The following is a 27,940-nucleotide window of genomic DNA, read 5'->3' on the forward strand; positions in this document are numbered from 1 at the left end:
CCTGAAGCTCAGCATAGTCTTCTTCTCCTCACCCTTCTCTCTTTGTGTCCACATACCCTCCTTCCTTTGTGCAAAGAGATTCCCTCTCATTACTTCTGGACCACCATCTCCACCTCTTTCCATCCCCCTCTCAAACACAGAAAGGGCAGTCGTGGACCAACCTAAGTAATCCTACTTCTTCTCACACACACCCACACGGCCGAAACACACCACATGTCGGTGTGCCACCCTCATCTCCAACCTTGTCAACTCCTCTGCTCCCTTGTTTGGGTGCTATTCAACCATGGGATCTGTGGTGTACTTGCATGCATCTCCTCCGGTTTGTTGCTCTCAAACATTTCCACGCACACACTCACACACTCCCCAGGGACCCTGACAGCACATGAGCAGATGGGCGGTTGTTGATGACATGTTGTTAAAAATAAAGATTCCTTTTAACCCGTTGTCAGGTTGCAGATCCTTCCTCCCTCAAGCCCCTTTTAGTGCTGTTTAATCTCTGTCAGTCACTTTCCATCGTCTTCTCACACCTTTTCTTTTTTTCCACTTAGCTGTCGGTCCTCATAGGCTCTTTGCCAGACATTACAAAACCATCTGAGTGTGCCACAGTGGCACACATGGAACCCAAGACCCCTCGACCCTCTTAACATGATATTTAAAACATAACTGTCAGAAAGATGATGCCTTTCATTATGCATGGCTTGTAAGCGCACATCAATAAAAGATGAAAAGGCTAGTTTTGCAGATTCCTTTCATGCAATTATGCCAATTGAAAATTTTAACCTCACTTATATATTTTTTATTGCAAATGGGTTTTGCACTGTGACTGAATGCTGGTACATTATTTAGAGACACAAGATTCTGGGAGTGAGATCAAAAGAAATATAAAGGATGGTCAAGATCAAAATAAGATAGGTTGATGATGTCACATAAAATCCCACTCATGTAAAAGCGTGTAGAAGTGTTCCCAGTGGTCTTTTAATTATGATTATGCCGTTTCTAGGCAAAAATCCAAAGACAAATAGGTCATAATTTCTGCATAGTGGCAGTGGTTCATCAAAACTTTGCCTCTGAGTTGGTGCTGTGTGAGTTTGTCCTGACTTCCCATCATCCCTTTGTTTACACTCTCCTGCTAGCTTAGCCTCTCACAACCCCAACCTAACATCACCAGCGCAACAACAATGGCGAGCAATATTGGAGCTAATCTAGATGTGAATGCATTAGCATGGAGCGGAGCAGGAAACGGCGATTATAGCGGCTACGTCACACCTACACCTTATTGTGTGCTGTTGATTTATGATTTGAATAAAGCATTACTCAGAAATGCAAATTCAAGCTTCATGTTCTTTATACATGTCCTCCATCATCAGAAAATAGATACAAGAACATGTGTAAAAACACCAAAAACACGATTTTTTATCAGAGTAGATCTTTAAGCCTCTGGTTCACCCCTGATAGGGCTCTTAGACGTGTGTAGTCAGAGCAATCACGCTCCCCTTAAAAACATCCAAACGTTATTGATATACAACAAATGCTTTTTTTCCAAAGATAATCACCAAACAGGCTTTGAAAATAGCTTGGACATTCTGCAATAGCAGAGCGCCACCTTTCAGATCATCTTTTGAACTGCAAAATTGGGTTTGATGGGTTCGGGGCCAGATCCAACAATGAAATCCAACCACAGCAAAGGTTCCTGACTTCCAAAAGGACAAAATGTGGATATAAAACTGATACAACAATTAATCGGGCTCTGTTCCACATTTTTTTCCCTCTTCTCTGAAGCCACGGTGCTGGCAGATATGGGCAAAAAAAAAAATGAAGAGTGAGAGGGGGTGGGTCTCTCAAACTCTGGTGTGGTCAGACAATATTCCCTCTGGGTGGAGTGGGTCCCATTCAGAGCGACTTCAATAGCTCTACAACCAAGTGCAAAGTGAAAGAGTGAGAAAAGGCCCCATCACAAAATGGAAAATGGGGAACTAGCTCACAGCTCTTTCTTTCTTTTTTTTTTTCTGATGATATTGAGTGAAGAGTTTAGAAGAGAGGAGCGGGGTGCGCAAGTCCCACCATTGTGTGGAGATGAGAGGACAAGAAGGGACAGGAAAAGCCTCATATGTGAATCCCTCCATTCCTGAGAGACCTGTGCTTGACACATAGGTTGAGGACAAGAAAGCCTTAAACATGGCTGTCCTGTTCACTGACTTTAAATATCCCGCATGTTTCCAGTCCACTACGTCGTTCCTTCGGCAAAGTGGCGGGGGACAGGTTTCTAATTTCAGCTTTGTGAAAAGGGGAATTTACTCTGAAATTCAGCCCCATGCACTAATAGTGATCTAACATATCAGTATTAAATTGCAGTGTGGTTTATTTGTATGCATATACATGAATGAAATCACAACACTAAGCCAATGAACATTGCAAAACACTCCTATTAAAATCATATTTTTGGTGTTTTTAAGATGTTCTTGTAGCATTTTTTCTGATGAGGCAAGGCATTTATAAAGTAAATTCAGATTAAAAGCGCATTTCTAAGTATTTCTTTATGGAAGAACATAGAAAAAAATATGCAGTTTGAAAAGGAGTGTATTTGTGATAAAGTACAAAAAGTGTGCCACAAGCTCCCTGCTCTGCATCCACGTGTAGACGACTAGATCCATGTACGGTACTTTATTTTTACGTCCGAGCTGCCATCTGGCTTAAAACTGTACGGCAACTCCAATATTTCATTTTTGTTGCACCAGTTATGTGTGAGGGGCTGTGAACTAACGAAAAAGAGAGTAAACAGAGAGCTCTTGGCAACGGGAAAGGGGGGTGGGGTTTCTCCGCACCAACGGTGCCACTCATACCGCAGAGGCAAATTTTTAGTTAGCTCCTACCGCTCTCTTGAAAATACGTCCAAGGAAAAAAAAAGACGTTTTTTTTATGTTGGCTAAAAACAGCATGAGAACGATTGAAAGATTACATGGGAACAATTTTAAAATGGATCTAAGAATCATTGGGGTGGGACTTTAGCATGTATCCTCCAACAAGGAATTAGCCATTTAACTAATCAATAAAGATTTGTCAAAATGGAAGAGGGCAGTAATTTATCCCCCTTTTGCCTTTCCTGAGTTTTATTTTCATAAAGCTAATGCAAGTTTTGTGTCAACACGTTGATTTTCTGTCAACCCAAGAAAATAAATTTTTACCTCAACATTCTTTTGAATAACAGCATTTTCACGCATGCAGAATTGCTGTTACATATAGTTGAAGTGTTTATCATAGTGTTTTACATATATTTTTGTCATTCTTTATATGCTAAATGCAGAATTAGCATAAATCTATTAAGTACCCGATGGGCGGCCCTTTCATTTAATTGTGTTCATTTAGAGGAAGACTGAGCACCTGACGGGATGCGAGATAAGGACTCAAAGACACTGTAACCTCCAAAATGCTCTCAGGAATCCTTTCCCCGCTAAAGATGTTATCAAACCAGCCAAAGACAGATGTATTGTGTGTGCGCTTAACTTTAAATCACCTTTCCCTTCCTGCAGCTTCTGACAAAACGTTCTCTCCCTGTCTCCTCGTCACCACCCCCATTCGGCGACCTCACCATCAGCCCCCTCATATTCACCCACTTCACTCTCAGATTGCACACCAACATGGTCACACATGAGCCCATTTGAATTGCAATGAAGCTCTGCTGACGGCCAGGAGGAGGTGGAAACAAGTGTAAATGACAAGAGAGGTGGAAAAGAGTCGCACGAGGAAAACAAGCAGGAAAAAAAGCTGGATGACATTCACACAGTGTTTAGGTAGACATGCCTCCATGTGTGATGGACCTATGTCAGCAAATAATGAGGAGGGTAGACGGGCACACGGGAGCTGGGACAGCCCTGAAGGGACATCTGAACTCCTCCTTCAGAGAGTAGCATCTCATGGGAGATGAAGTCAGTGGAACACCGGACAACAACCTGCTGTCGCTCCTCCTCTGCTCGCAACCGGCTCACATCCCCCTTCTCTTCCTCATACTCCTCCTCCATCCTCCCTCCGTCTCTCATTTGATCCCATCCCTCACTCCCTGCACCACGGATGGAAAGCATGCGCTGAGTGAAGGTAAGGGGGATGCATGCATGCACCTTGTCCTTGCAGAGCATGTGTGGCACGGTCTCAAATTTCTACTGGTTGAGTAAGTCCTCAACTTGTTCCTCTGAATCAGTTCTTTTCCTTTTCTTTGTGAGGATTTTATTGTAGATGGAAAAAATATGAGACATTGCACTTTTTTATAATGTTAGTTATACATTTTGAGACATTTAAAAGCTTTCTTTATGTCCCTTTTACTCTTATAAATGAAATGTGTTGTCTTTTAAACAAATGAAGTGAGATTGCAGAAAGACAGTGATTACAGACAATAAGGAGATGGTATGTTTGAAGAAATTCGAGACAAAACCACGAAAAAAGCAATTTTCCAATAAAAAAAATAGGAGATGCACGCACAAAGGGAAATTTAAAGAGAACTAAACATAAATAAACATATTCCGATGTACAAGCAGCGAGGTAGAAAATCAGCCGTGAAATCCTATCAAGTTCCACGGTCAATGCATGTTACCCCACCACCGTCTCATCGACCCCCACCAGGAATCACAGGCCAGCTCTTTGCCTGTTGTGGTTCTGAAAAAAAAAAGGGGGGGGGGGGGCAACAGATCCTGCAGGGACCACCCCATGCCATTTAATCTGTCCCTGCCCACAGATAACAGAAGGCAGATGGTCCTGCCAGAGCCCAGAGAGATAGAGCATAGACTATACAATGTGCAGACATACAGTATAGTATATGAAACGGAGCATCAACTTCAAAATAAAGGAGAAGCAAGAAGCAGACGGATGAAGAAGGGCACAGACAAAAAGAGGGCAATCGGGTCAGAGCAGGAAGTCAAGAGAGACTTGAATGTTAGAGAAAATGTGCAAAATAAAAGACAAATCTGAACAGGAAGTAAATGGCTCCATCAAAGTCTGGAGCTTGTGTTTAAAGTGAAGTGTGTATTTATTTATAGAGGGCAGTAGTTGGAGTTCACAAAGACCCAGCCTTTTCTTGCCTTATGAAAATTCAATTGGCCATAATTTGCTGAGAATCCATATGCATATTTCATCAGCGGGTGTTTTTTGAAGCAACAAGCCTGTCAAGCTTTTTTTTTTTTTTTTTTATGAGTCTCCATCTTTATCAAGATTGAATGAGGGGGAGTGCGTGAGAGGCACTGTGAGCTTCTAACGCAGTGTGGTAATAGATGGCACAACTGGACATTTGGCACAGGGGTTAAAGCAAACACAAGTCAGACTAAAGCTTAAAGGCAGATTGACTTTTTTTTTGCATGGCAGTGATGTTTCTCTATCCTTGTATCACTTTCTCTCAGTTTTCTTCCCTCTAATTACTCCAACAACCTCCTCTCCTCCCTCTCCATTTCCACATCCCTCCCTACCATCTCAATCTGTTTTTTGTTTTTTTCCTGTTGTATGTCTCTCAGTTAAAGCTTTATGGGCCGTTCACTCCCCTCGTTTTGTGCAAGGATAATGAGGCGCTTGTCTGCCGACTTTGTAGCTGTGCGACAGTTTGCGAGTTTGGATCTGTGAGCGTCCCAGGTCCCAGAAGTCTCAGATGTACCTTCTGTAGCTGCCTCCATGGTTCCTCTGTGATTGTTATCACATCAATAGGGCACCACACTGGCATAAAACACGTTGTTAGGTGCAGGCGGGGAGCATGTTTGTGAAGACTGAGACTTTGAACAAATGTGTTTTCTCTGCAACGAAAAAAAAAAACAGAGACCCATAATTATCTACTATGACTTAAACTCAGCAGCACACACACACAAAAAGCACACACACAGATGGAAGGAAAAAGCAGTAAGAGGACATGAAAAGCAACACTATGACACATAAACGACAAAAGTTTAAAATAAAACTCCTCTTCTCCAGCGTTGTTTCAATCTGTGCTGATTTACTGCTGGAGCCGATCTCATCCAGCTGACACCAATCAAATAACAAGATTTTAAAAACTTTCAAGAAAATTTGAACTTTCCAACTAAAAATAGAAGTGAAGATATGAAGCCACTGACTTCAGAGCCATATTTGCAACCCACTTCACACTTTGAAAAGTGGTGATTTTTTACAGTGAATGTCAAGCTGCGCTACTCACACATCCCACAGTCATATATTAAGGCAATTTCTTATCCCTGACATGAATAATTCTGTCTGAATAGGAGAGGGGTTTTTTTTGTCATTCCAGTGAATCATCAGCCAATGCAGTTTTATAACATCTAAGTGAACTGTATAGTAGAAATGTTGAATTATTCTTTGTTTGGAAGCTTTTCTTCATGGTGCTAAACTTTCCACAGTGATTTTTCAGAGTTTGTGCGATACAGACAACAAAGCAACAAGAACAGAAGTCGAAGAGTGACAGGGGGACAGAAGGATGTTGCTGTGCTGGTGTCTCAGTGCAGCTTTGGCACTGCTTTGTTGGCCTTTATTACCTAAGGTGAACTCAGCTCTGGCACCTGATAATGAGGTGCCGCTTCGCCCGACAGCATGGCTACCAGAGGGAAAGATCACAACCGTAACTCTTTCTAAAGGAAAAACACGCAGGTAATACATGACTTTGTGACATAAAGATAACACTACAACCATTTAAATGTAAGTTAAATCCCTGCTCTGTGGGTTCAGAGCTGCGTATTGATGGGTGACCAACCAAGAAATTATTAAAAGTTACCTACTTTCAATGATAAACTAAAATTAAAGATTTAGAAACTAAAGAACAATAATATGGGAAAGAATGATCCCAGATCATCTTACATAGAAACGACTATCTCCCTGTTTAACATATTAAATAATTAAACTATTATTACATTTGGAGACATGATTGATTTCAAAATAATTTAAATCATATTAAAAAAATTGCCAATTACCAAAGAGCTTTTAAAAAAATTTCCGATCAAGAGATAATAAATACAGTCTCAGTTCAAATTTATGAAACCAGTGGAGATAATAAATGCCAATCTTTACTGTATTTCCACTAAACAGGTTCAGATGTGGAATAATTGCAGGGAATAATTTAAAATTTTCAGTCCATAAAAAAATTCAAAGCAATGAAAAAGGTGATGTAATAAATAGATATATGGGACTCAAAGATTTGTTAATATGTCTCTTTAATTTTTAATTTTTCTTTGTTTGTTTCTTGTAATTCTGTAATAAATAATACTTCTTAATAAGTAGTTAGACTTCATTCAAAGTCCCTTTTGAACTTTACATTCAGTCATTTGTCGCTATGTTATTGTTTATGATGTTTATTTTTATTGTTTTTGCTGCTCAAATTAAATTATAAATCAATAAAGAAGCAACATGGCAATCTGATAACAACAAGTTAAAACCAAAAATTGAATAATAAACTGCTATTGTATAAAATTGAGTGGCAAAGTGAAAACCTTAAATCAGAACTGGACTGAGTGAGTGTGACGTCGCCCATAGAAAATGGCTTACTTCCAGCTCCAACCAAATCAAACCAATCGCCATTTTTCCGCAATATTATGCATGCCGCCATATTGGAGCCAGATAGCAAGCATTCTCACCAATCAGCAGGAGTGAGATTGTTGGAAGTCTACAGCTCTACAGACTTTGGAAAATCTGTCAATCAAATGTTTGGAACCACGAGGGGCCTGCTGGCACCACCCACTTTTATTGGCCAGTTTATAACTTGAATAATCTGCAATAGAGAAACGATATGATGAAAAAAAAGATTATCAAGAATGTTTTTTTTAAAAGAAGGATTGTGGTCACAAATATAATGATGGAGTAATAGCAGTTTATTTTTTTAAGTCAAGGCTTTTGGCTTCTTGGAGCCAGCGAGTACTTCCTGTTTGGAACTCAAGGTGGGAGGGGTCACTCGGTCCAATTCACATAAACAGTTAATGGTAAAAATAAAGCTGTAAAAAACGAAACTGCAGCAAATCTAATGGAATCAGTACCATATTATATGATTCCTACAGTAAAAAATTTTTTTTTTAAATCAGACTATATACTAGTTGCAGTAAAAGCTTGACATTTTTCTTCATTTTAATTAACTACATTTATTGAACAGATGTGTGTCCCCTTTAATGTGACCAAGTATCTATAATTAAGCATCAAAGCAAAGGTCAGGCAGGTAAAAGTAGAGTGTGTCTGACCTGAATGCCACTCAGCAGAACCCCTGAACCACCACCGCTTTTACTCTGAAAATTGCCTCTGCTTGTGTGCTCCAGTCTGCCCACTCGTGCAGCCAGGCAGAACCACATGGCAAACAATGGAAAGAACACACGGATTCAGAAATTAATCACCATTAAACAAGCCACAAAGTGCCCTTGAAAACATTACTGTTTCACATCTGTTTGGAAATAACCACCATCTGTACGCAATCATGAAAAATGGGGTTGGAAATAAGATTTATTTAGTTAAAAAAACCTTACTCCTTCCTAATATCCATAAAAAATTAAATGTAAGTCTTTCAAATTAAAATAAGATGAATGATGCCAACATAGAAGATAGAATGTAGATTTAACTGTTTATGCCTGAATATGCAAATCTGCGATTAAGCATGAAAAGGAGCTTATAACACAAAATCCATGCTAAAGAAAGCACAGACTTCTACCCACAAAAAAAACTTAGATTTCTTCTTAAAAGTAAAAAGTAACCTAAATAAATAGAGTTCAAATGAAACCACTGTAACCCAACAAACTGTATTGCTTCTAAAAGTAACTCAAAAATATATACCATCATGAATAACACAATAACATTCCTAAAATGTTGGGTTGAAGAAACAACCCAAACATTTTAGGAATGATCATGCAAAACTGCATAGTGTTGTCGTTAGATGTGTCAAAAATGTTTAGATTTTCTGAGAAAGCAAATCTAACTAAATTAAGAGTTTTCTCGTTATCTATCTTCAAATATTTGGTTTTCCAGAAATGAAACTGAAAGTTACTTTGCAGAAACTCAACGATCGGCAGCCTTTGTTCATTATTGGGGTTTGTATGCAGGTTATACTTCACGCTGAAGAAGGCCTCAGGAATGTCAGTGACGGTCAGTCCCTGTGACGTCCCCATTGAATGGAGCTTATCCAGCCGCACGCTGAAGGACAAACCCTTTAAAAGCCTGCACTGTGAGTAAACTGCAAACTACATCTGGCTAAGATAATCAATTAGATCGTTATCAGTTTAATTCTTGATAACTTTGTGTTTTTTATTTTTTTATTTTTAAGAGGTGACTTTGATCATACTTCTATTGGGGTTTACACCAGAATTATCCAATGTGTAGACCTAAAAACTAACATTATATGCATTCAGATAGTTGTTTGTATTATTATTATTGTTATACTTTCAGAATAAAGTTACATCTTAGTGTACTTGAACTGGTAAGTCAAATTTATAAATCAAAAGGCCCTTTTATCAGTAAATTCTCTACAGCAGTTCAAGGTTGTTTATGCATTTTGAAAAGAAGTATCCCCAAACTTCACATAGATATCTGCTTATCAGCACGTTGCTCCCGCATCTTCAAGTTTAAGGCTTGGATAAAGGACGAACCATGAGAGTGTATAATGATTCCTGGTTGTTTTAAATAATTCCAAGAAGAAGTGAACATAAGAATGTAATAAGACAAAGTGAGAGGGGAATAACTCTTAAGGTTAAAGCACTGAAAAGGCTATGAAATAAAACTGAGCTCTGCAACACTGCAAAAAAAAAAAAAAAAACACAGCTGGAAAGCCAAACTCATTAAATACACTCACAGGATCAAACACCCAGAATTGCACTGGGAGCTAGACTCTGGAGCTAAACTCTGCCTCACTTCATGCTAGACTCAAAGTTAAGCTAATGAGTCAGATTTCCGACCTAAACATGATTTGCAGAAAAATGTTCAAAAAAAACCCCTCCTCGTGTTGTGTTTGTTCAGCATGTTTAGAATCATTCACATGCTTTTTTTTTTACGTGCAAATAACACAGCAAAGTCATAAAGTGACGCATGAATCATTCAGACTGGCTCCTGGGTCCTTCAATGCCAGCTTGAATTATTCACTTTGATTCTGTTACATTGGGGCTCATTTGAGGATCTTTTTTCCAGCAAGGAGACATGCACGGTTAAAGAATAAAAAAATAAAAATGAAAAGCTGCTGTTTGGATGCTTAATTTCCATGTGTGCATTTAACTGATGAGTTGCCACATTATAGGATACCTAAAGGCCAATCAATACCTGTGACCATTTTTTTAAGAGGAAGTTTCATTTTAATTGGTTTATCATAGATTTATATGAAAGGGTATTTGTGTGGAGCAGTACGGATGTGTGCATGAAACGCTTACTCTTAAATCTGTGTCTTTATCTGAATTGTTTTCTGTAAGTTTTTCCCAAAAAGTGCTTGAGATACTACTTAAAAGTACCAAATGATACCAATGAGTGAGTTGTGGTTGCAAAATGAAACTTGACTCCTGTCAGAGAGCACTTGTAGAAGTCTTTTCTGCCTTTCCCTATAAATAAAGAGAAACACTCAATTCATAAAGAATTTAACACTGAAACAGATAGCTCTTATCCATCGAGAGCAGTGCTTGAAATCCAGGAAGACTTGATTGCACTCCATGTTAGATTTTTCGATTTTAAAGGACGTTTCAAATCAAAGTTGGAAAATTAAAAGTGTTATTTATGCTGATTTCCTTCAAAAAATGTCTGAATTTGTAGAAGGTTTTCTGATTTTTTTTGTCACAATTATAAGACTTGAAGACTTAAGATTGCCACTTGTTGAAACTTTGGAACAAGTGGCTTGATTTTTTTTACTATTATTTTTATTGTGTCTGTATATTATCTATCTACAACAGATATCAAATCTTTGCCAGGTTTTTGTAGTTTTTAAATTCTTAACCTCTATCTCTAAATAAAAAAACTACACACGAAATATATTTGCACATTTTGAGAAATTCAAAAATGAGAAATCATCTGCACACAAACATTCTCTAAAAGGCCCTTTCAGTTGCATCTGGATTAAAGGTGCTATATCTGTGGCTTTTAGGTGGTGCTTGGCTGAAGAAAGTTTTAAAGGTTTTCATTGTTGAAAAAAGGTTGAAAATCGCTGCTCTAAAGAAGCAGGGTTGAGTGGCTGAAGGACTGCAAAAACAGGCCCCCTAAAAATATGTAAAAAATATTGAAAAATTGATACGTTTTCTTAAAATAAGCAAAGAAATCTGCAAATCAGAATGGGTAATTGTTATAGCCAAATTGTCGTAGCCAAAAAACAAAAGGCAAGAGAACTGAACATCCTCTGATGATAAGCAAAGGGTTCACTCTCTTTATTACATTCTTTAAACAGTTTTCAAAAGTGGCAGACGTCATGAATCACTTTTCTGTTGGCTACTTGAGCACTTAGTGTCATTTATCAGTATTCTTTTGTCTGTAGAAAGCTGTTGTACAGACATACATCAAGGCAAATAAAAGGTTTTGTCCAAGAACATTTGAATACTTTAATATCTAAGAACAGAGGAACAGCAACCAAAACACTGGTGGGTCCAGGTTTGTTGATGATTGCTGGGCTTTCTCCAATCATGCTGTGGAGGCTTGTTTTCCTGAACACATCAGAAGTATGTGAATTACTTACCTTGATTCTGCCAGATCTATGTAAGTTGGATCAGTAGATAAGAATCAGACTTTGTACTCTCACATGAATTCCAATTGTTCAACCTGCACATGTAAAATCGACCACATAGGAAGTGTGTGTTTATTTAGTCAAACGAGTCTTTGTTTTCAACTCTCCTTTTTTTCTCAGGGAGCACCAAAAAAAGCAAGCCAGAGGTGTGGTGGCGAGGTCCTGGAACTGAGGAGAAGCTACACAGTTTTACCGGCAAAGCAGTGGACACCTACAGTGGTCCTTCCCACCCCAGCGCTTCCCTCTACATCCTGAGGCTGCGTTGTAAACAGCAAAACACTCGAACTGCCGTGTATTTCCACAAAGGCATGGGACCCTCAGGCATGTTTCCACTACTCCCAGCTGACTCCCGGTTGCACACACTGGGTGTGGGCATGACCAGCGTCACTCTCAGCTGGGCACCCAGCGCCTCCATCACCAGCCTCGCCCATGTTGACCATGACTATAACTACTGTGTCCTTGTCAACTTGGACCAGAACTACCCCAGTCTCTGCGCTGCACAAATAAGCATAAGGAAAGAACAAGAGGAAAAAGAGGAGAAAATGGAGAGAGGAAGGAGAGTGACTGTGTGGCCGATTTTGAAGGAATGGTGGTGGCAGCAGTGGGACACTTATGCTGAAGTTCAGAGTTCAATATCCGACCCCGGCGATGAGTACGCTGATCTGCAGTGCGTATGTCAAGGGACCGAAACCGTATGCACGGTCTCTGAGCTCCTTCCTGACACCCCATATTACTTTGACGTGTTCGTGATTGACCGAGTGAACGGGACCAGCGCCGCGTACAAAGGGACATCTGCTCAGACGCACGGGGAGGCTCGACCTCCAATTACCCCACTAAAAGACGGAGAGCTGAGGTGGGTGACCTTTAGAGACAGAGGCTCCAACTCTCAGTACTTCAGTTTCCGCCCTCGGGGTTGGCAACAGAGCGGCCTCCTCACCTTACAGAGCTGCGATAAAAATGTGAAGATCATGGTGTCTGTGTCAATTAAAGGGAAAGTTTTGACCTCCCAGGGTGTGGGAGTTGATTTGGTGCACATTTGGTTGCAGGGGAGTCCGTCATATCTCATCCACTTGGAACAAGACAGACCTTTGGCAAGTCAGACCCCCTCCGTTACAGAACAAGACTTGTTAAATGGATTAATGGCTTCAGTTAAATTGCAGGTTTCATCCGCCCACCACCGCAGAGGAGTCCCATCTCTGCCTTCCACCTTGCAGATAAAGTCCTTTAACCGGTTGCGTGGCTGTAACAGCGTTACCATTGCTTGGATGGGTACGGAGGAGAGAAGTCTGTACTGTGTGTATCGCAGAAAGGTTGGCAACGGTGAGGCGAAGACTGTCGACGTTTTATCCTTTCCAGCACCCTGTCTGGGGCCCGAGTCCCGCTCTGACACTGAAAGAGTTCTCTGCAAGTATTTCCAAGAGCTGAATCCCCGAAGGGCTGTCACTACCGCTGTGATTGGGGGCCTGGAGCCAGGCACAGCCTACGTGTTTGATGTCTATCTAATGAGACGCTGGGGGATCCCTATCAAGTATACAAGTAAGATGGTGAAGACCAGAAACGAATGTTAAGCTGCCGCCCCCTGGAGGAGGCTTTTAAACTGTCCCAATTCAAGGGGAAAAAAGCATCAGCCATGGATGTGCTGGACCAAATGTTCAAAGCCATTTGATTGTTGTGGAAAGCCTGTAGCATAACAAGGAGATGGAGGAGCTACATTCAAACTCCACTTACAATTTCAGTACAAGTGGTGTGGAAAGCTTTTTTGATAAGGATCTGCACACCAGCAAATTTTCATTACATTAACAATACAGCTGTGGTGTGCTCGTCATTTAGTTCCTCATCGTCGATCATGATAATAACGTGCCATTTGTCTAAGTGCTTATTCAAAGTACACCACAAAGGACCAGAAAGCTTGTGATGACAGAAAGTCAGCGGAAAGAGAAAAAACAAGACTGTGCCAAATATGCAATAGAAGCAGATGGGGCAATAGTTAAATAACATCTGAGTCAGAGGACTTGCTGTGTGTGTCTCTTGTGTTGCATATTGTACAGATTTAGATGGGAGCAAGCTAAGAAAGTTCAAAATCAGTGTGAATCTTTGTGTTTTTGCTTTCGCATGAAGCAGTGAGAAATACTTTGTAAATTGTCTTTGATGTTTTCTTGTGCTGCTGCGAAATCACTAATAAATGCTTGGGTATCTGTACACTCTTAACTGACTGACTGATGGCTGACTGAGTTAAGCTGACTGCCAAAAAAAAAAAGCAGATTTGCAGATGTTTACACACTGTTGACGGACAAAGTGCCACCTTCGACAACCTGAAATACCCTGAACAACCCAGATAAGGCTTACTGCTCCTCATTGTTTAATTGTCAATTCAAAAGCAGAGAAACAATTTGATTTTTTAAGTCAAAGTTATAACACCAAGCTTTAAAAAAAATCAGAACATATATGAAAAGAATATCTAACATGATAAATTAAAAATTAAAGAAATTAGATTGGATTGATCAAAGTTTGATTAATAAATATACTATCAGCATGGATTGACATAAGTGCCACATCAATTAGGCCACACATTTAAAAAAGTAAATTTTATGCAATAGAAAATGTGTTTTGGGGTATTAGAATTCAGATGTGTGTAAAATTGTGTTAATTAACTTATAAAATATATCCTGTTTTTCTTCATTTTAAAAATGTATATTTGCATTACAACCTAGGGTTGGGTGGGTCGATCTGAGTATCGATAGTGTCGATACCAAGGTGAAGTATTGATATTGTTTGCTATTATTAACATACATGTTCTATATTTGATTCATGTTCTGTTTAGATTGGAATTAGTTCATATTTGTATGGTGGTGCAGTGGTGCTTGTCCCTCACAGCAAGCAGGCCCCCGCTTCACATCCTGGCTGGAGGACCTGAAACAGAAAACCAATGGGGGACATTTCTGTGTGGAGTTTGCATGTTCTTCCCGTGCATGCATGGGTTTTCTACCGGGAGCCCGGCTTGCTCCCACTTTCATAGGTTAATTGGTTACTTTAAATTGCCCCTATAGGTGTGAATGTGAATGTGAGTGTCCATGGGTGTGTGATTTGTGGCCCTGCGACAGACCTGTCCAGGATGTCCCCTGCCTTTGCCCATAAGTGGCAGGGATAGGCTCCGTCAGGCCCGTGACAAGGAGACAAAACGGGTTTAGAAGCTGAATTAATGAACATTTTTCTTTCACAGAAAGTCTATGTCCTGTGTTTTATTATACTTAACAAAAAATTGAGGTTTTCCAAAATTATTCTAAAATCAAAAATTTTAAGAAGAAAGTATAATATTAGTATTGGTAATCCTAGCGGTATCGGCGATTCTAGTCCTGTAATAACTTGGTATCAGTTTGATAACCAAATTCCCAGTATCACCCACCCCTATATTGCAAACCCAGTTCAAAAGTAAATGCTAAGTAAAAGTTTTTCTCATCAGATTGACCATTTAGCTGAAAAAATATAACTCATTAATAGAAACATTGGTGGTAATAAGACTCAAACACAAATTGTAGCATCTTCAATAAATTTAACAAAACTGCTGTTAAAGTGCAATGGGGGAAAAAAACTAAATAAAATGTACAAACTTGCATATAGGATACCGCAAAAATAAATAAACATAGCAACAATAATAATAATAATAATAATAATAATAATAATAATAATAATTGTTATTATTATTATTGTTGTTGTTGTTTGTTCTGATGTGTGATATATAGTACGTTTTAAAAGAGAAACCTGTTTTAGTTCTCTCTTACTTCAAATCTTATTCGTTTTTATTGGTAAAATGTTAAAATATGTAAAGTTTGGTGAGCTGAATCTGTTGGTATTTGGTTGTTTTGTTGTATGTCGAGGGCCCCCTTGAAAACGAGATGACACATTTCAAGGGGCTTATCCTACAAAACAAATAAATTGATATTGAAATTGAAAACACCGTTCAGTAGCACGTGCGAACGTCTTCGCCAATAGGATTGTGCGTTAGATGATGACGCAAGAACGTAGTGTCACGTAAAGCGCAAGCGGCAGGCCAGGGCGCCAAACTAACATGATCGAGAAAAGTACCGTGGAGGGCAGATTTCTTTAACTATACGCGAACCTAATCTAATATCAACACTGTCATTGCGCTTTACGTCCTCAGTCGTTCACTTTTAACTTATTTTACTCGTATTTCATTAAACTAGACGGTCGCAATGGGTTTGCTCGAGCGGTGCCAGGAACTCTTTAGTAGCACAAATTTGTATGAAGTGCTGGGAGTAAGCAAAGAAGCATCCGAAGCGGAGATAAGGAGGAGCTACTATAAAGTGTCGCTGAAAGTGCACCCCGACAGAGCCCCCGAAGACCCGCAGGCGACGGAGAAATTCCAGGTTAGCTCGTTTTTTTTCTTTTCTTTGTTAGCCTTCAAACGACAATAGAAAAATAAGCTAGGTATCGATGTTAGCTAACGAAGCTAACATACCATCTAAGCTGAAACATGGAAGATGTTGACAGAGTTTGCAGCGCAAAACCAAACGCGAGTCTTTTCTTACCTATTTAGAGGTCTAATGTTTCTAGACACGTTTTGTTACTTAAAATTATTTAACAGAAATGTTCCATATTTCTTTTCAGTTACTATGTTTGCTCAGTAATTATCACTTATGCTAATGTTATGTCAGTAATTTAACAATGTTCCTAGCATAACGGTATCTCTGTGATAGATGTTGCTTTAAAGTAAAACACATTAAAATAGTTTTCGTGTAATCTGTTGCAGGTGTTGGGAAAACTGTACACAGTGCTGACAGATCGGGAGCAGAGGGCTGTTTATGATGAGCAAGGAGTAGTTGATGAAGAATCAGATGTCCTTCGTCAGGACCGTTGCTGGGAAGACTATTGGAGATTGCTCTTTCCTAAGGTACTGGAGCACTTTGACATTTATGTCCACATAAACAAGAGCTTGTCTTATTATTGCAGGATGAAGTTAGATATAAATGAGAAAAATGCACGATGCAACTACAGGAGTCTGGTATTTTCACCCCATCTTGACTTGATTTTGTCTTGTAGGTGACAGTGCAGGACATCCTAGAATTCGAAAAGAAATACAAAGGCTCAGATGAGGAGCGGGATGACGTGATCCGGCTTTACGTGCAGCACGAAGGGGACTTGGATGAGATCATGGCGTCAGCTCTGTGCTGCTCGCAGGAAGATGAGCCCAGACTGTGCGGCATCATCGAAGCCGCCATCAAGAGTGGAGAGGTTGAAGCCTTCCCCTCGTTTACCCAAGAGAGTGACAAGAAGAAGAGGGCTCGTCGGAAGAGGGTGAGATTTTAAACCTGTGGCGGCTTGAAATCATTAACTGGATTCTGTCATTTTCATTGTAATGATCTTTTAGGCTGACAGAGAAAAAGAAGAAGCAGAAGAAATGCAAAAAAAGATGGGGCTCAGTGACAAAGATGACAGTCTCGTCATGATGCTTAAGGTGAGCTTCATTAGCATGTGTAAATCTTAGAGCTGCTACTATTTTTTCCCCTCAGTATAACTTATTTTTTTCTTTTTTTCAGCAAAGACAGCAGTCCAGGGAGAAGAATTTTAATAGTTTCCTGTCAGACCTGGAAGCAAAATATTCTAAAAAGAGTTCAAAACCCCAAAAGGGAAAAAAAGGAAAGAAATAAATGTCAGCCTCGTTCCTTTTTTAAGGACTTCCAAATTAAGATTTTTGTCAGCGTTGGGCCTTTTTTGTTTAAAGTGAAATAAAAAAATGTAAATGCTTCCTGTATTTCATGTAATTTGTATTTGTTATGTTGCTAATAAATGGATCATTCTACAGCAGATTGCATAAACCTTTATTTTGTAAAAATCAGATTAAAAGACAATGCAAAGTGGAAAACTGCCTTTTGAAGCTATAGATTGTCTGATTCAATTGAATTTCTAACTCATTACATGATCCAGTTGGATGATTTTTGTTTTGTTTACCAAAAAAGTACAATAAAAGACTGTACAGGCAAATGATTTCCAAAGCATTATTTACACTTCCTACATTGTAGGTGCATTTGAGCAGAATTGACAGCAGCTTTTACGTCCCTATTTGAAGAAAATCGGACATTCCTCTTTTTTCGGGGAAAGTTTATGAGCTGTTCTGCACAGATGGGAGGCTGGATACCAACCTCAGATATAGCATCAAATAAGCGTTTGCATTTTATTTTTGTTTTTTAATTTATAGCTGTTGGAGGGAAGCCATTCCCTGCATAGTTAAATACTGCTGGAAGGACTGTACAGAGAATGCATATAGTTTAACATGTTCACCAAAGAAAGATTATATTCACACTTCATTTTTGAAAAATATAGGCCTCTAGACAAAAGTTGAGCCGATCATTGCTAAGTAAAAAAGAAAACGTTTTTCTTTTTTGTCTTAGGAAAAGCATCTTAGAGTGCTGTGGAAAGACAGACGGATGGCAGATCAGAGGCCGGGTCTGCTGGCTCTGGATGAGATGCCTCCTCGGCTGTGGGGCCGATATGTAACTGAAGCAGGCGCCAGTGGAGCTGAGGGGGAAAGAAAAATATTACCCTATTAATAAAATAAACAAAAGCAGCCAATCAGCAACCTTCTTCTGGGAGCCAGGTGCCAACATTGTTAAAATGAGAACTTTTCATATTTTCTTTTGAGTTAAAGTATAAATCCTGCCTTTAATAAAAAAAATGCAGCGAAGGAATTTTATTCATCGGTCTTTTGTTTTCCTTTTTTTTTATTTCTAGTAAAGAGGAACATCTATGTCCATCTCAATATGAATGAAAAAGCCTTTTTTTAAACTTTCATTTTATTTGTGTATGGGGGGGGGGTGAATGTTAAAATCAAGATCAAGAAGTTAAAATTTGTTTAAGATTAAATTCTGAACTCTTATATTTATTTTATTCTGTCTTTTATTCCAAAACCAAAAACAGAGAAGACAGAATCTCATATTTTCTTTTCTTTTCTTCCAATTTCCTCTTCCTTTGAGGAAATTTAGCTGGGTAAAAACGTTGGCTTACAGAGTCATTTAAATGCTTCAACACCTTGACCTGGTTCTTTTTTGTCCAAAAGAGGTCAAAAAAATTCTTTAAATGACTGAAATTTGCTAATTTGATAATAACATAATAATTATTAGTCAAAGATTTCCCTAACCGTTTGAATTGTGAAAGCTCTCATCTACTGTTAAAATAAGCTTTAGAAAAACAAAACCTTTATAGAGTGCAACCTATGCCCTAAATATATTTTCACTAAAAAAAACTCAAAGCTGTAAAAAGTGAAAGGCTCCCCCCACGCTAAAGCTCTGGTTTAAAATGACAGCTGCATCTATTGAAGGTAAAACAAAAGTTTGTAAAAAATAAAGGGTATAATACAATTTTTGACAGTTTGTTTAAGTCATGAAATCCTAGAAGATATTCATTTTTGCTCCACTGACCTGGGACGGCAGCTTGTGGCTCTGGTTGGCTGTCGTCTTTGATGGGCGGGTGCCCCAGCGGGTGGTGTGGAAACGAATCCAAGAAGGCTGAGCTGCTGATGCCAAGACTGATGCCAGTCACGCCGATTCCCAGAGAGTCTGCTCACATGAAGGCATGCGTGATTAAAAGCCTGAACTTTCCGCGCCCCCCCCCCCCCCCCCACTACCTTGAGAGCCCATCACATTTCTGACCTGCGCCCACCGAGCCTCTTGCTGCCCGCCCCAGCCCGATGTTGTCCAGGACGGTGAAGGAACGCTGGTACGGAGTGTCTGACTGAAAACAAAACCCAACACTCTGATCAAAACCTCCAAAATAAATGTGATTAAATGACAGGACAGTGGTATCCCACCCTGTATGTGTGAGTTGTGTTTGGGCGGGAAAAGATGTCTAGAAACTGGTGTCGATCCCTTGGAATCAAACCTCCAGCTTCGTCGTTTATAGCACTGTGAGCGCGGCTGGTAGGGCCTCTCTGACGCTAAAAGGGATGAAAACAAACAACATAAACGACCCAAATGGTTTCTGTAGAGCCATCTTGAAACTGTTTTCTCTACCTGTGAGAGTTTTGGAGGCCGCCCAGCATGGGAGGACTCTAAGTCCGCCATTCCAATGGGGGGTAGGAGGGTGTTTCGGCTCAGAGCCAACAGGGGAGACGTCAGACGGTCACTGGCTGTAGGTCTGTGGCACAAATCACAACTTCCAAAAGTTCCTAAATGTACCTTGAGACAAATATTTCCATATTTTCTTTCATTTTTTCCCAGTATCTTTTTCACAAAAGTAATATTTATGAGTCGTGTGAACTTTTTACTAAGATTTCCCAAACCAATTTTTGCAAAGCTTCAAGGGACAGAAGACAGAGTGACTTTGTTTCCAACGTACAGGCGTTTGCCCCGGATGACTTCATCCAGAGAAACTCCTGTGCTGGACTGACTGAAGGTGGGAACCAGAGGAAGCAGGTTTCGAGGGGGAGGGTTTCTGCGTCGTGCTGACTGTCCTGTGCGAGACATCGAGGAAGAACTCTGCTCCAGGGCTCGACGGGGTCGGAGTTTGTTGGAGGGAGCGGCACTGGAGCCCAGTCTGTGAGATGGAAGCTCCTCATGGTCCCTGTGAGGGAAGGAGACGTTAAAGCTACATGATACTACAGTAAAGTCTTGGCTTTTATTTTTAAACTAATCATAGAAATAAGTAATTTATCATCAAAGACATTCTGATACAAAGTGACAAGGTTGACACAGGGGCTGGGGTTGGTTTTCAGTGATGAACTGGGATTTTAAAAGATGATTTTATCTTTTTTAAGCTAAACAATACAAATACCTTTGAATATGAATACCACCCCTAAGATAATTGTCATCAAGGTTCCTTATGTTTAAATATTGGGATTAAAGCGGATGATCAACGTCTGTGTTTTGGGAAATTAAACCAAATCCCTTTCAGTGCTAAAACTTCATCATTTCATTCATTTCATGATGCAAGTTGTCAAACAACAAACTTACAAACACCCAGAAAAAGTCTATATGTCCAATACTCTAAAAAACAATTATCTTAGGTAGGCTAATTATGTTAAAACATAACTGTAAAGTAGTCTACTGTTCAACAAAAAATCCTAAAAATGTCAATAATAAAGACCAAAAAAATAGTTTTACAAATAAAAGTTGTACTTTCTCAGTTTAAAAAAATCCAAAGTAGTTTGAGGCAGTAAAAAAAATATATGACTAGATTTTTGTATTTCAAATATTGCCAAAACTGAGTAACAGTGCACTAGTAGCTTCACTTGTGTTTCAGTTGTTGTTTTTTTACCACAAGACATGGAAGCATCTTCCTTATTTTAAGTTAAAAAGCAACTTCAGTAGATTTATAATTAAAAAAGAAAAGTGGAATGATTCCGAACAATTTTTTAAAAAGCACTGCAATGTGATCATCTTGTCGGATTTTTCGTACCCCAAATGGTACTGTGGTGACCAACAATTCATTCTTAACCCCTTCATGCCTTTGCTAATTCATAACATACCATTCAATCCAGGACTCCTTTTAACTTATCATCATCTTAAATGGAAAAAGTACTATTTTTGATTTAATTGGAAATAATTTCAGGCATTAAAGGGTAAAAATTATTAAACAAAAGTCCCAAAAAAATGTTTTTTCGTCAGTGGTAAGTTTTTCTTTCCTGAATAAAAAACATTTTCTTTTGTACTTAAATCTATTTTCCCTATTTGATTATGTTGTTGTTTTGCATAAAAATATTCAAAGCAACAAAAAGAAAAGGAAAGCCATTAAAGAAAAGTTCCAAGATATAAAGTTGTTCCGATGACAATGTAGCATGAAGAATTAGGTCAAATGTAATGAAGTTAGGCTGAATCTCCTAAGCAAAAGCATGTCGGATCAACATACTGGTTTCTGTCCATCTGTCCCAGATTCCTGTGCTGCAGGGGAATGCTCTGGATCACCATGAGGTCGTTAAAGTTGTGCTGGGCAGCCGGCGCTCCAACCGGCGCTCTACAAGTCTGAGGAGTGATGACACGGGCATCAGCCTAATCATCTGGATGGTTAGAGATGACAAAAACGACACAAACAATCTAGATTTCCAGGACAGGTGTGGCAGCAGAATAGACCACAAAGTTATGAATATACATTTATAGACATGTACTCCCAAAATGGCTATTCATCATGCAGTAAAGAGCCCAAAATCTGCAATGCCACCAATAAAAAAGAGACAGCTATAAACATAATTTAAAAAAAAGCTTGTAGATTTTAATTTTTGCAGTTAATTCAAGGGTAAAAAACCCACAGATGTTAAAGTGCTAATCAAAAAGCATGTTTTCTAAGAAAAAGATTTTGAGCCTCTACGGACGGAGTGCTCTCCACACCCTTCCATTTTGGCTCTAAGGGAGAGTTACATACAGTGGAAGGCCTTTTCTGCTTTTTGGATTTCCATCTGGACTTTTGCTTTGAGCCCCTCGCCTCTGTGTTCTTTAGAGAGGGTGGAGGGGGAAGAGATGTGCGCAAAGAAAGACAGAGGAGTGGGGAACACACAGATGAAGGACAACACAGTGATACAGATAGAAGAGGGGAAAAGAAGAAGAGAGAAGGATAAAAAAACAGAGGGGAAACATTGAAGGACAGAGAGGGAAAGAAAGGAAAACAGTGATATACAGGTTAATGAAGTAAAAGTACGAAGACTGAAGAGAAGAACAGGCAATAACTTGGACTCAATACGATATTCATTAAGGCTGCTTTTTTCCCTCATATTTGTTTTTATATAACCTTATTTAGTCAAAGCTGCTTAAATTCATTGACGCTTTAAAATAGGGAGCATTTTCAAAAGATAAAAAAAATTCTTTAAAGACCCACTCTGATGAAAATTTTGTTTTTGGGGCATGTTTCCCGTGATGGAGGACAAAAGCTTAAATTTGTGTTTCTGAGTATTTCTTAACTTAAATCAGTCTGAATCAGGAGCAGATGAAAAAAAGCCGTTTGAAATAGCTCATAGGTGTGTCGTAGATGCTGCGAGCTCCCTGCTCCGCTCCATTCTGATGCATCTGCTCGCAGACACAGATCCATGTACGTCTTCATTTTCCTCGTCTGAGCTGGCATCTGCCTCAAAACTGTACGGCCGGATAGCCCCAACGTTGTTTACTATTTTTGTTGCACCGATAATGTTAGGTTGGGACTGTGAGGAGCTGTAAGCTAGCAAGAGAGAATGTAAACATGGGATGATGGGAAATGAGGACAGGCTTAAGACAGGTTTCTTGATTTTGCCTAAAAACAGCATAATCTTAAATAAAAGACGCCTTTAAAATAGATCATAAGAGGATTGGAGTGGGACTTTAAGGGAGAACATACAAGACAAATAGTAAAATATGTTTCAAAAGAATTAAAAACATTTTATAAAGTTCGTTTATTCTCCTTGTTGTCCTTCAGGTTCTGCCTGAAACCACTGACCTGGTACTGTGGACCAGCTGGAAGGGGAGGCATCCGGTTTTGACCCAGTTTGGGCAGCATTGTGGATAGCGTGGACAGCAGCAGTGAAGCATCCTGGGAATCTGGCTGCACACGGCTCACACTTCCACAGATGGTTTCATCATCTGGCAAGAAAACTTTAATCAAAAATGAGTAAAATGACACCCTGTTCAATAAGACATGAGCTTCAGTAAGGCACGGAAATGTCACATTAAAGCCTCACACGAGCAGTATTCCCAGTAGCTTTGGAGCAACTCTTTCATCCAGTCCACCACCTCCTGCCACACATCCTCAAACAGCAAGTCAAGAACTGCCCGACGACGACCCCCGTGCGGCGAGACCGGAGGTAGACAGTGGTGCCTCTGGACCCACTCGGAGCAATCTTCCTGCCATTCACCCCTTTTGAAGACAACACAATTCATTTAACAATTTTCCAGTTTACAGTTTGAAAAAGTGACTTTAAAAGTAAATAACGTACACATCCCTGCAATCAAAAGCCAGGAATTCCTCCATCAGACCCTCTACTTCAATCTCCTGGGGTGTTTCTTGACTTCTAAGGCTGCTAGTGTCATGAGGAGGGTCATCGAAGTCTGCTGAGGAGGACCTGTTAAGAGCGGCTCTTCTGCCCTGCACGTTCAACCTTCAACCATCAAGAAACAAACCTTTTTTTTCTTTTTTTACTTTTAAAAGTAAGCAAAGCAAAAATCAAGGGTATGAATGCAGCCAGGTAGCAGAGATGTCCAGTGAAAAAAAAACCCTGGTCTAATATGAAGATGTAATACTGAAGTGTCCAGATCACAAGACCCAGCTAACAAATCTTAATAGATGCTTAAAAGAAAATTAACCCACATTAAAAGGAATATTACAGCGTAAACAGCATGAAAAAGCTGTTAGAGGGAAACCAACTGTGCTTTCTTCCATTAGGGCACCAGTAAGAAAGGGATTCCAACACTTACTCTGCATCGCCCTCGTCTTTCTCTTTAGGCTTCACACTGTTCTCTTTGCCAGTTGAAGGGCTGTCGGCAGGCGTCACTCCCTCTGGAGTAGCATACCACTGGAAACCCTCATCTGTGGGAGGCAGAAGCTGTTTCCCCAGGATCCTGAGTAACCCCAGCAAAATAATGAAGGAAAATAATCATGTCTCCTACACAAGTGGGAATGTTTTGTAGGCGTTTCACATCAAATGTTGATTCCAGGATCTGTTTCCTATGGAGCAATGGACATGACATTTGGAAAAAAAATAAACAAAAAGTACCCTTAAATTAAAATTTAATATTTTGTGTGCGAAAAGAAGTATTTTATGGCCACAAATGAACAATTTATTAGCATTTTGAAGGCATAAATTAGCATTCTGTGCACATAGATTACAATTGTGTGAGCACAAAGTACTTTTTCCTGGGTAGAAATTGGCATTTTATTGACATTTTCAGGACAGTCATTAGCATTTTGTGCACATAGATTGCAGTTTTGGTGAACAAATACCTATTTGTGGCCACAAATGATCAACTTTAGGGAACTTTTTAACGTCATGCTGAGGGCTCCATAGTTTCCGCTATAATTTGCTGAATGGAAAAAATGAGAATAGCATGCCGGAGATGTGGAAAACGCATGGTCCACTGCTGGCATTCCTCCTTCAACCCGGGAAGAATTCCTGATCCGCTGCCTCTTCCCTCATACAGCTCTTTGTCGATCTCCTCAAACATTTGCTGCACCTGCCGTGATGCTGCCTTGTCAAACTCCTATGGGATAGAACAGCTGTTGTCATATGATTTTCTCATAAAAAAACTGTTGCTTTTTCTGTTATTTTCTGTGAATTCATTATAATTTAATTTGTTGTATTTATCTGACAACATATTTTAGTCAGGAAACAAAATTAAAAAAAATGGACATGATGAAAATTTGCTAAATAAATCCTGTTAAAGTTTAGCAAAAATCCAATATTGCATGATGTCGGTTTATGGTTTTTCACCTTTTCTAAAAGGGAATCAACAATAAACCAACTACTGCATTTAAAAAAGTTAAACCAGTGTGCTTTCCTAATTTCTTAAACTAAAGAAAATATGCATTAAGACATTCTCTGTCCAATGGAAAAGCCTTTTCTCTGTGACTATCAGCGAAGCTGACTTACATCGTAGCCCCAGGAGAAAACAGAGCTCCTCTCTGTAGAGATGCCAGTCCCTGTGCAGCTGTGGATGCCTGACCAGGACTGGTTCGAGTCCACAGGAATGATGGTGGGGCAGTCAGAGCGGCCTGAGGCTGCAGAGGTCTGTGAGCTGAACCAAAAGCAAGTAGGTCATGTGCAAACTGAGTCTGTGCAAACTTCTTTTTAAATTTAATATGTGGCAGATAATATAATGGCTTAAATAAATAACTCTGCAATGGACTGGCAAAACATTCAGTGCGTACTCATCTTTGCCCAACAGTGGCTGGGATAGGCTCCAGCAACCCTGTGACTTTGCAAGGGATTAGGAAGGTTTGAAAAATAAATGGATGGATGGATCTCAAAGCAATATGTGCCATATGTTTAGAGAGGTGGAACTGAGTATTCTAAAGAGCTGTCTCATTTTTTATTCTCTTAGGAGCGTGTGATAATGTGGAATTAATGAACTTGCTGCCCTGGGTGTCACATAGCAAGAACCCTGATAACCATCTCTCTGCTGAACGTGGTGTAGGATTACAAGACACAGAAAAAACAGTGTGTATTTGTTTTTTTCATTGCAAAATGACATATTCTTTCCTTGAATGGGGCAAATGTTTCTCTTAGGTCACCTGTTGTGTGCAGAGCCAGTTCCCTGGAGGTCATGGAGGTAGCGCGGAGGACTTTGGCTGTCTTCTTCCGGGAGAGGGTGGTGATCGAGGCTACTTCGAGACAAACCACGACTGCACAAAAGATAGTTGGAGAGTATTTAGTTGTAACATTTAAACAAAAGTGTAGTGTGCCTTTCACATTTTGGGGAGAAATTGTGTTTTAATGCAGCATATTATTCCAAAGTAAAAAGTAAAAGATTTCAAAAATGCTAATGCAAAATATAATGCACTAATTTGACTTTAGACCTGGCATTCACTTTTAAGCTTATATTGCCATAGTAATTCATTTGGCTTAACTGAAGCCCTGTAACTACATGTGTAGAGAGTTAGCTCAAATATTAGTTCAGGTCTTAAGAGGTCAACACTAAAAGAGCCACTTGTTCCAGTTTAAAACAGTCAAAACTCAACAAGAGCCACCAAATCCTACTTCACCATTTAGAAGAAGAAAAAAACACTATGTTTTTGTGGTCATTTATCATCTATAATGTCAATCTTCTAAAAGATAATTGAAATATAACAGTGTTTTTTTATTTTTCTATTTTGACTTTTTTTTTTTACATTTGACTAAACCACATTCAAGTTCTTTTCTAAATAAAATACAATCTGTCAAATGAGATCCTCTTGCTGCATCAGATCCAGTCATGTACTTTAAGAACGTTGCCTATACAGCAACTAGACACTATTGTGCTGCAGAAGATCAGAATATGCCTTTTCAAACAAGAAACCACTGACAGGAGATTCAACCTCTTTCTATCATTTTGCTCAGTTATCGACAAGTTAAAAAAATAAACAAAAATGACAAACATATTAAACTAATGAACACAAGAACCATAACTACAAATGTATTATTCATTCAAATTGTTAACATTTTTCTTCAAAAGTAAAAACTAACTCCCAATGGAGGGATAAAAGAGCCACCTTTGGCCCCAGAGCCTCAGATTGCTGATCAGCCTGAGCAACCTTCTGTTCATTTTCAACACCAATAAACTCATCTGGGGGGAAAAAAAACAAAACATAAAAAACAGGAGATTTTTAATCAACTCCGTTGGTGTATTTGATTCTTTTACATTGATATTTTAAAGTTAAGTTTGATTTTAATTTATAGTAACTTTTGTTTAACTTTAGAAGTATTTATCATGCTTTTGTCTAAGGGGTATCATCATCAGGCTGTGACACACAGCTCAGATAATCCAAAAGTATTCTTGATTGATTTTTAAGTAAAATACGAAACAACTTTTGAGCCTTTTTTCTGTTGTTGTTGATAGTCGATTATGCTAACAGTCCTTCATGCAGAGCACAACTATTTAATTATGAAGCACAGATGAGGAAAAATCCTGAACTTAACATTTGTGTTGTGTGTGGTAGTACTGTACTCACATTTCAAGCTTATGCGAAACGGGTCTTCTGGTGTATCGTGAAATCATTCTCCGGCTTGTATCTCTGCTCTATGATCGGCTAAATCCATCATTTCTCGTCCCTGCCTCCGCTCCAGAGGATCTTGTGGAAAAGTCTAATATTCCTGGCACAACGTTCCTCTGACAAGATGACTCCACGACTGAACAGACAAAAGAATGCTAATGCTCTGTTTAGTGTCATGAGATGCTAAAAATATCAGCTAACCAGCGTGAACAACATCCCTGCAAAATATCAACAGGGCACAAACAACGTTGCAAAATGATGTTCTAGCGTTGTTCTAGCAATGTTATAATGGCACACACAAGCCATCTACAAGCGTTCTATACTAACCATATTTAATACATTTGTTTGTTTTTGCTGTGAGAGGACTGAATGCTAGTACTAGCTAAACCACTGGCAACAATAACGCCGCTGTCATGGATACCAATTGTGTTGAACGCGCTTCTTCATGGGAAATGCAGTTAATTCACAATCTGTGTTGAGCTTAATCAATGAAAACCTACTTCAACTCCCAGCATGCATTGTAACTGGTGGTTTGTACGTCTAGAAAAAGCTTCCGTTATGTTTAGTGGACATTGACAAATTCCAAAAGACTTACTTGAGAATTTAACATAA

General features: G+C 39.3%; 3 protein-coding genes across 7 annotated transcripts; 2 read left to right on the forward strand and 1 right to left on the reverse strand.

The window, feature by feature from the left end:
- Nucleotides 1–3,645: 3,645 nt before the first annotated feature.
- Nucleotides 3,646–13,882, forward strand: LOC101163105 (protein NDNF). Of its 2 annotated transcripts, none has more exons than XM_011484354.2 (4): nt 3,646–4,089; nt 6,360–6,606; nt 9,030–9,151; nt 11,795–13,882. In XM_011484354.2, the coding sequence occupies exons 2-4, from the start codon at nt 6,437–6,439 to the stop codon at nt 13,240–13,242; spliced, it is 1,740 nt and encodes a 579-aa protein (XP_011482656.1). In that variant the 5' UTR covers nt 3,646–4,089; nt 6,360–6,436; the 3' UTR covers nt 13,243–13,882. The 2 variants fall into 2 exon arrangements, with proteins under 2 accessions (XP_011482656.1, XP_011482657.1); XM_011484355.2 differs by having other exon boundaries at nt 6,371–6,606.
- A 1,791-nt stretch (nt 13,883–15,673) lies between these two features.
- On the forward strand, nt 15,674–17,674 carry dnajc9 (DnaJ heat shock protein family (Hsp40) member C9). The gene is made up of 5 exons (XM_004077061.4): nt 15,674–16,059; nt 16,443–16,583; nt 16,733–16,987; nt 17,061–17,147; nt 17,230–17,674. Exons 1-5 carry the CDS (start codon nt 15,886–15,888, stop codon nt 17,338–17,340), a joined length of 768 nt encoding a protein of 255 aa, XP_004077109.1. The 5' UTR covers nt 15,674–15,885; the 3' UTR covers nt 17,341–17,674.
- On the reverse strand, nt 17,498–27,750 carry fam149b1 (family with sequence similarity 149 member B1). 4 transcript variants are annotated; one of them, XM_020709475.2, is made up of 17 exons: nt 27,656–27,745; nt 27,287–27,464; nt 25,871–25,981; nt 25,230–25,374; nt 24,692–24,840; nt 24,058–24,201; nt 23,580–23,741; nt 23,325–23,500; nt 23,084–23,238; nt 22,043–22,111; nt 21,533–21,645; nt 20,024–20,248; nt 19,699–19,822; nt 19,497–19,622; nt 19,339–19,420; nt 19,108–19,245; nt 17,498–18,208 (listed from the first exon to the last, which is right to left on the reverse strand). In XM_020709475.2, the coding sequence occupies exons 2-17, from the start codon at nt 27,331–27,333 to the stop codon at nt 18,126–18,128; spliced, it is 2,049 nt and encodes a 682-aa protein (XP_020565134.1). In that variant the 5' UTR covers nt 27,334–27,464; nt 27,656–27,745; the 3' UTR covers nt 17,498–18,125. The 4 variants fall into 4 exon arrangements, with proteins under 4 accessions (XP_020565134.1, XP_011482660.1, XP_011482659.1 ...); XM_011484358.3 differs by having other exon boundaries at nt 23,084–23,226; nt 27,287–27,750; XM_011484357.2 differs by having other exon boundaries at nt 27,287–27,750.
- Nucleotides 27,751–27,940: the final 190 nt, after the last annotated feature.

Source organism: Oryzias latipes, chromosome 15, assembly GCF_002234675.1.
Source record: "Oryzias latipes chromosome 15, ASM223467v1".
NCBI lineage: Eukaryota > Metazoa > Chordata > Actinopteri > Beloniformes > Adrianichthyidae > Oryzias > Oryzias latipes.

Excerpts from the sequence above, each read along its gene's own strand:
- LOC101163105 (XM_011484354.2), top strand. The coding sequence starts at position 6,437 with ATGTTGCTGTGCTGGTGTCTCAGTGCAGCTTTGGCACTGCTTTGTTGG. Across the intron at positions 6,607-9,029 it reads TCTAAAGGAAAAACACGCAG|GTTATACTTCACGCTGAAGA; the intron begins GTAATACATGAC and ends GTTTGTATGCAG. Across the intron at positions 9,152-11,794 it reads ACCCTTTAAAAGCCTGCACT|GGAGCACCAAAAAAAGCAAG; the intron begins GTGAGTAAACTG and ends TTTTTTTCTCAG.
- dnajc9 (XM_004077061.4), top strand. The coding sequence starts at position 15,886 with ATGGGTTTGCTCGAGCGGTGCCAGGAACTCTTTAGTAGCACAAATTTG. Across the intron at positions 16,060-16,442 it reads AGGCGACGGAGAAATTCCAG|GTGTTGGGAAAACTGTACAC; the intron begins GTTAGCTCGTTT and ends AATCTGTTGCAG. Across the intron at positions 16,584-16,732 it reads GGAGATTGCTCTTTCCTAAG|GTGACAGTGCAGGACATCCT; the intron begins GTACTGGAGCAC and ends TTTGTCTTGTAG.
- fam149b1 (XM_011484357.2), bottom strand. The coding sequence starts at position 27,333 with ATGATTTCACGATACACCAGAAGACCCGTTTCGCATAAGCTTGAAAT. Across the intron at positions 23,501-23,579 it reads GCTTTTGATTGCAGGGATGT|GGGTGAATGGCAGGAAGATT; the intron begins GTACGTTATTTA and ends TGTCTTCAAAAG. Across the intron at positions 19,823-20,023 it reads GTCATCCGGGGCAAACGCCT|ACCTACAGCCAGTGACCGTC; the intron begins GTACGTTGGAAA and ends TTTGTGCCACAG.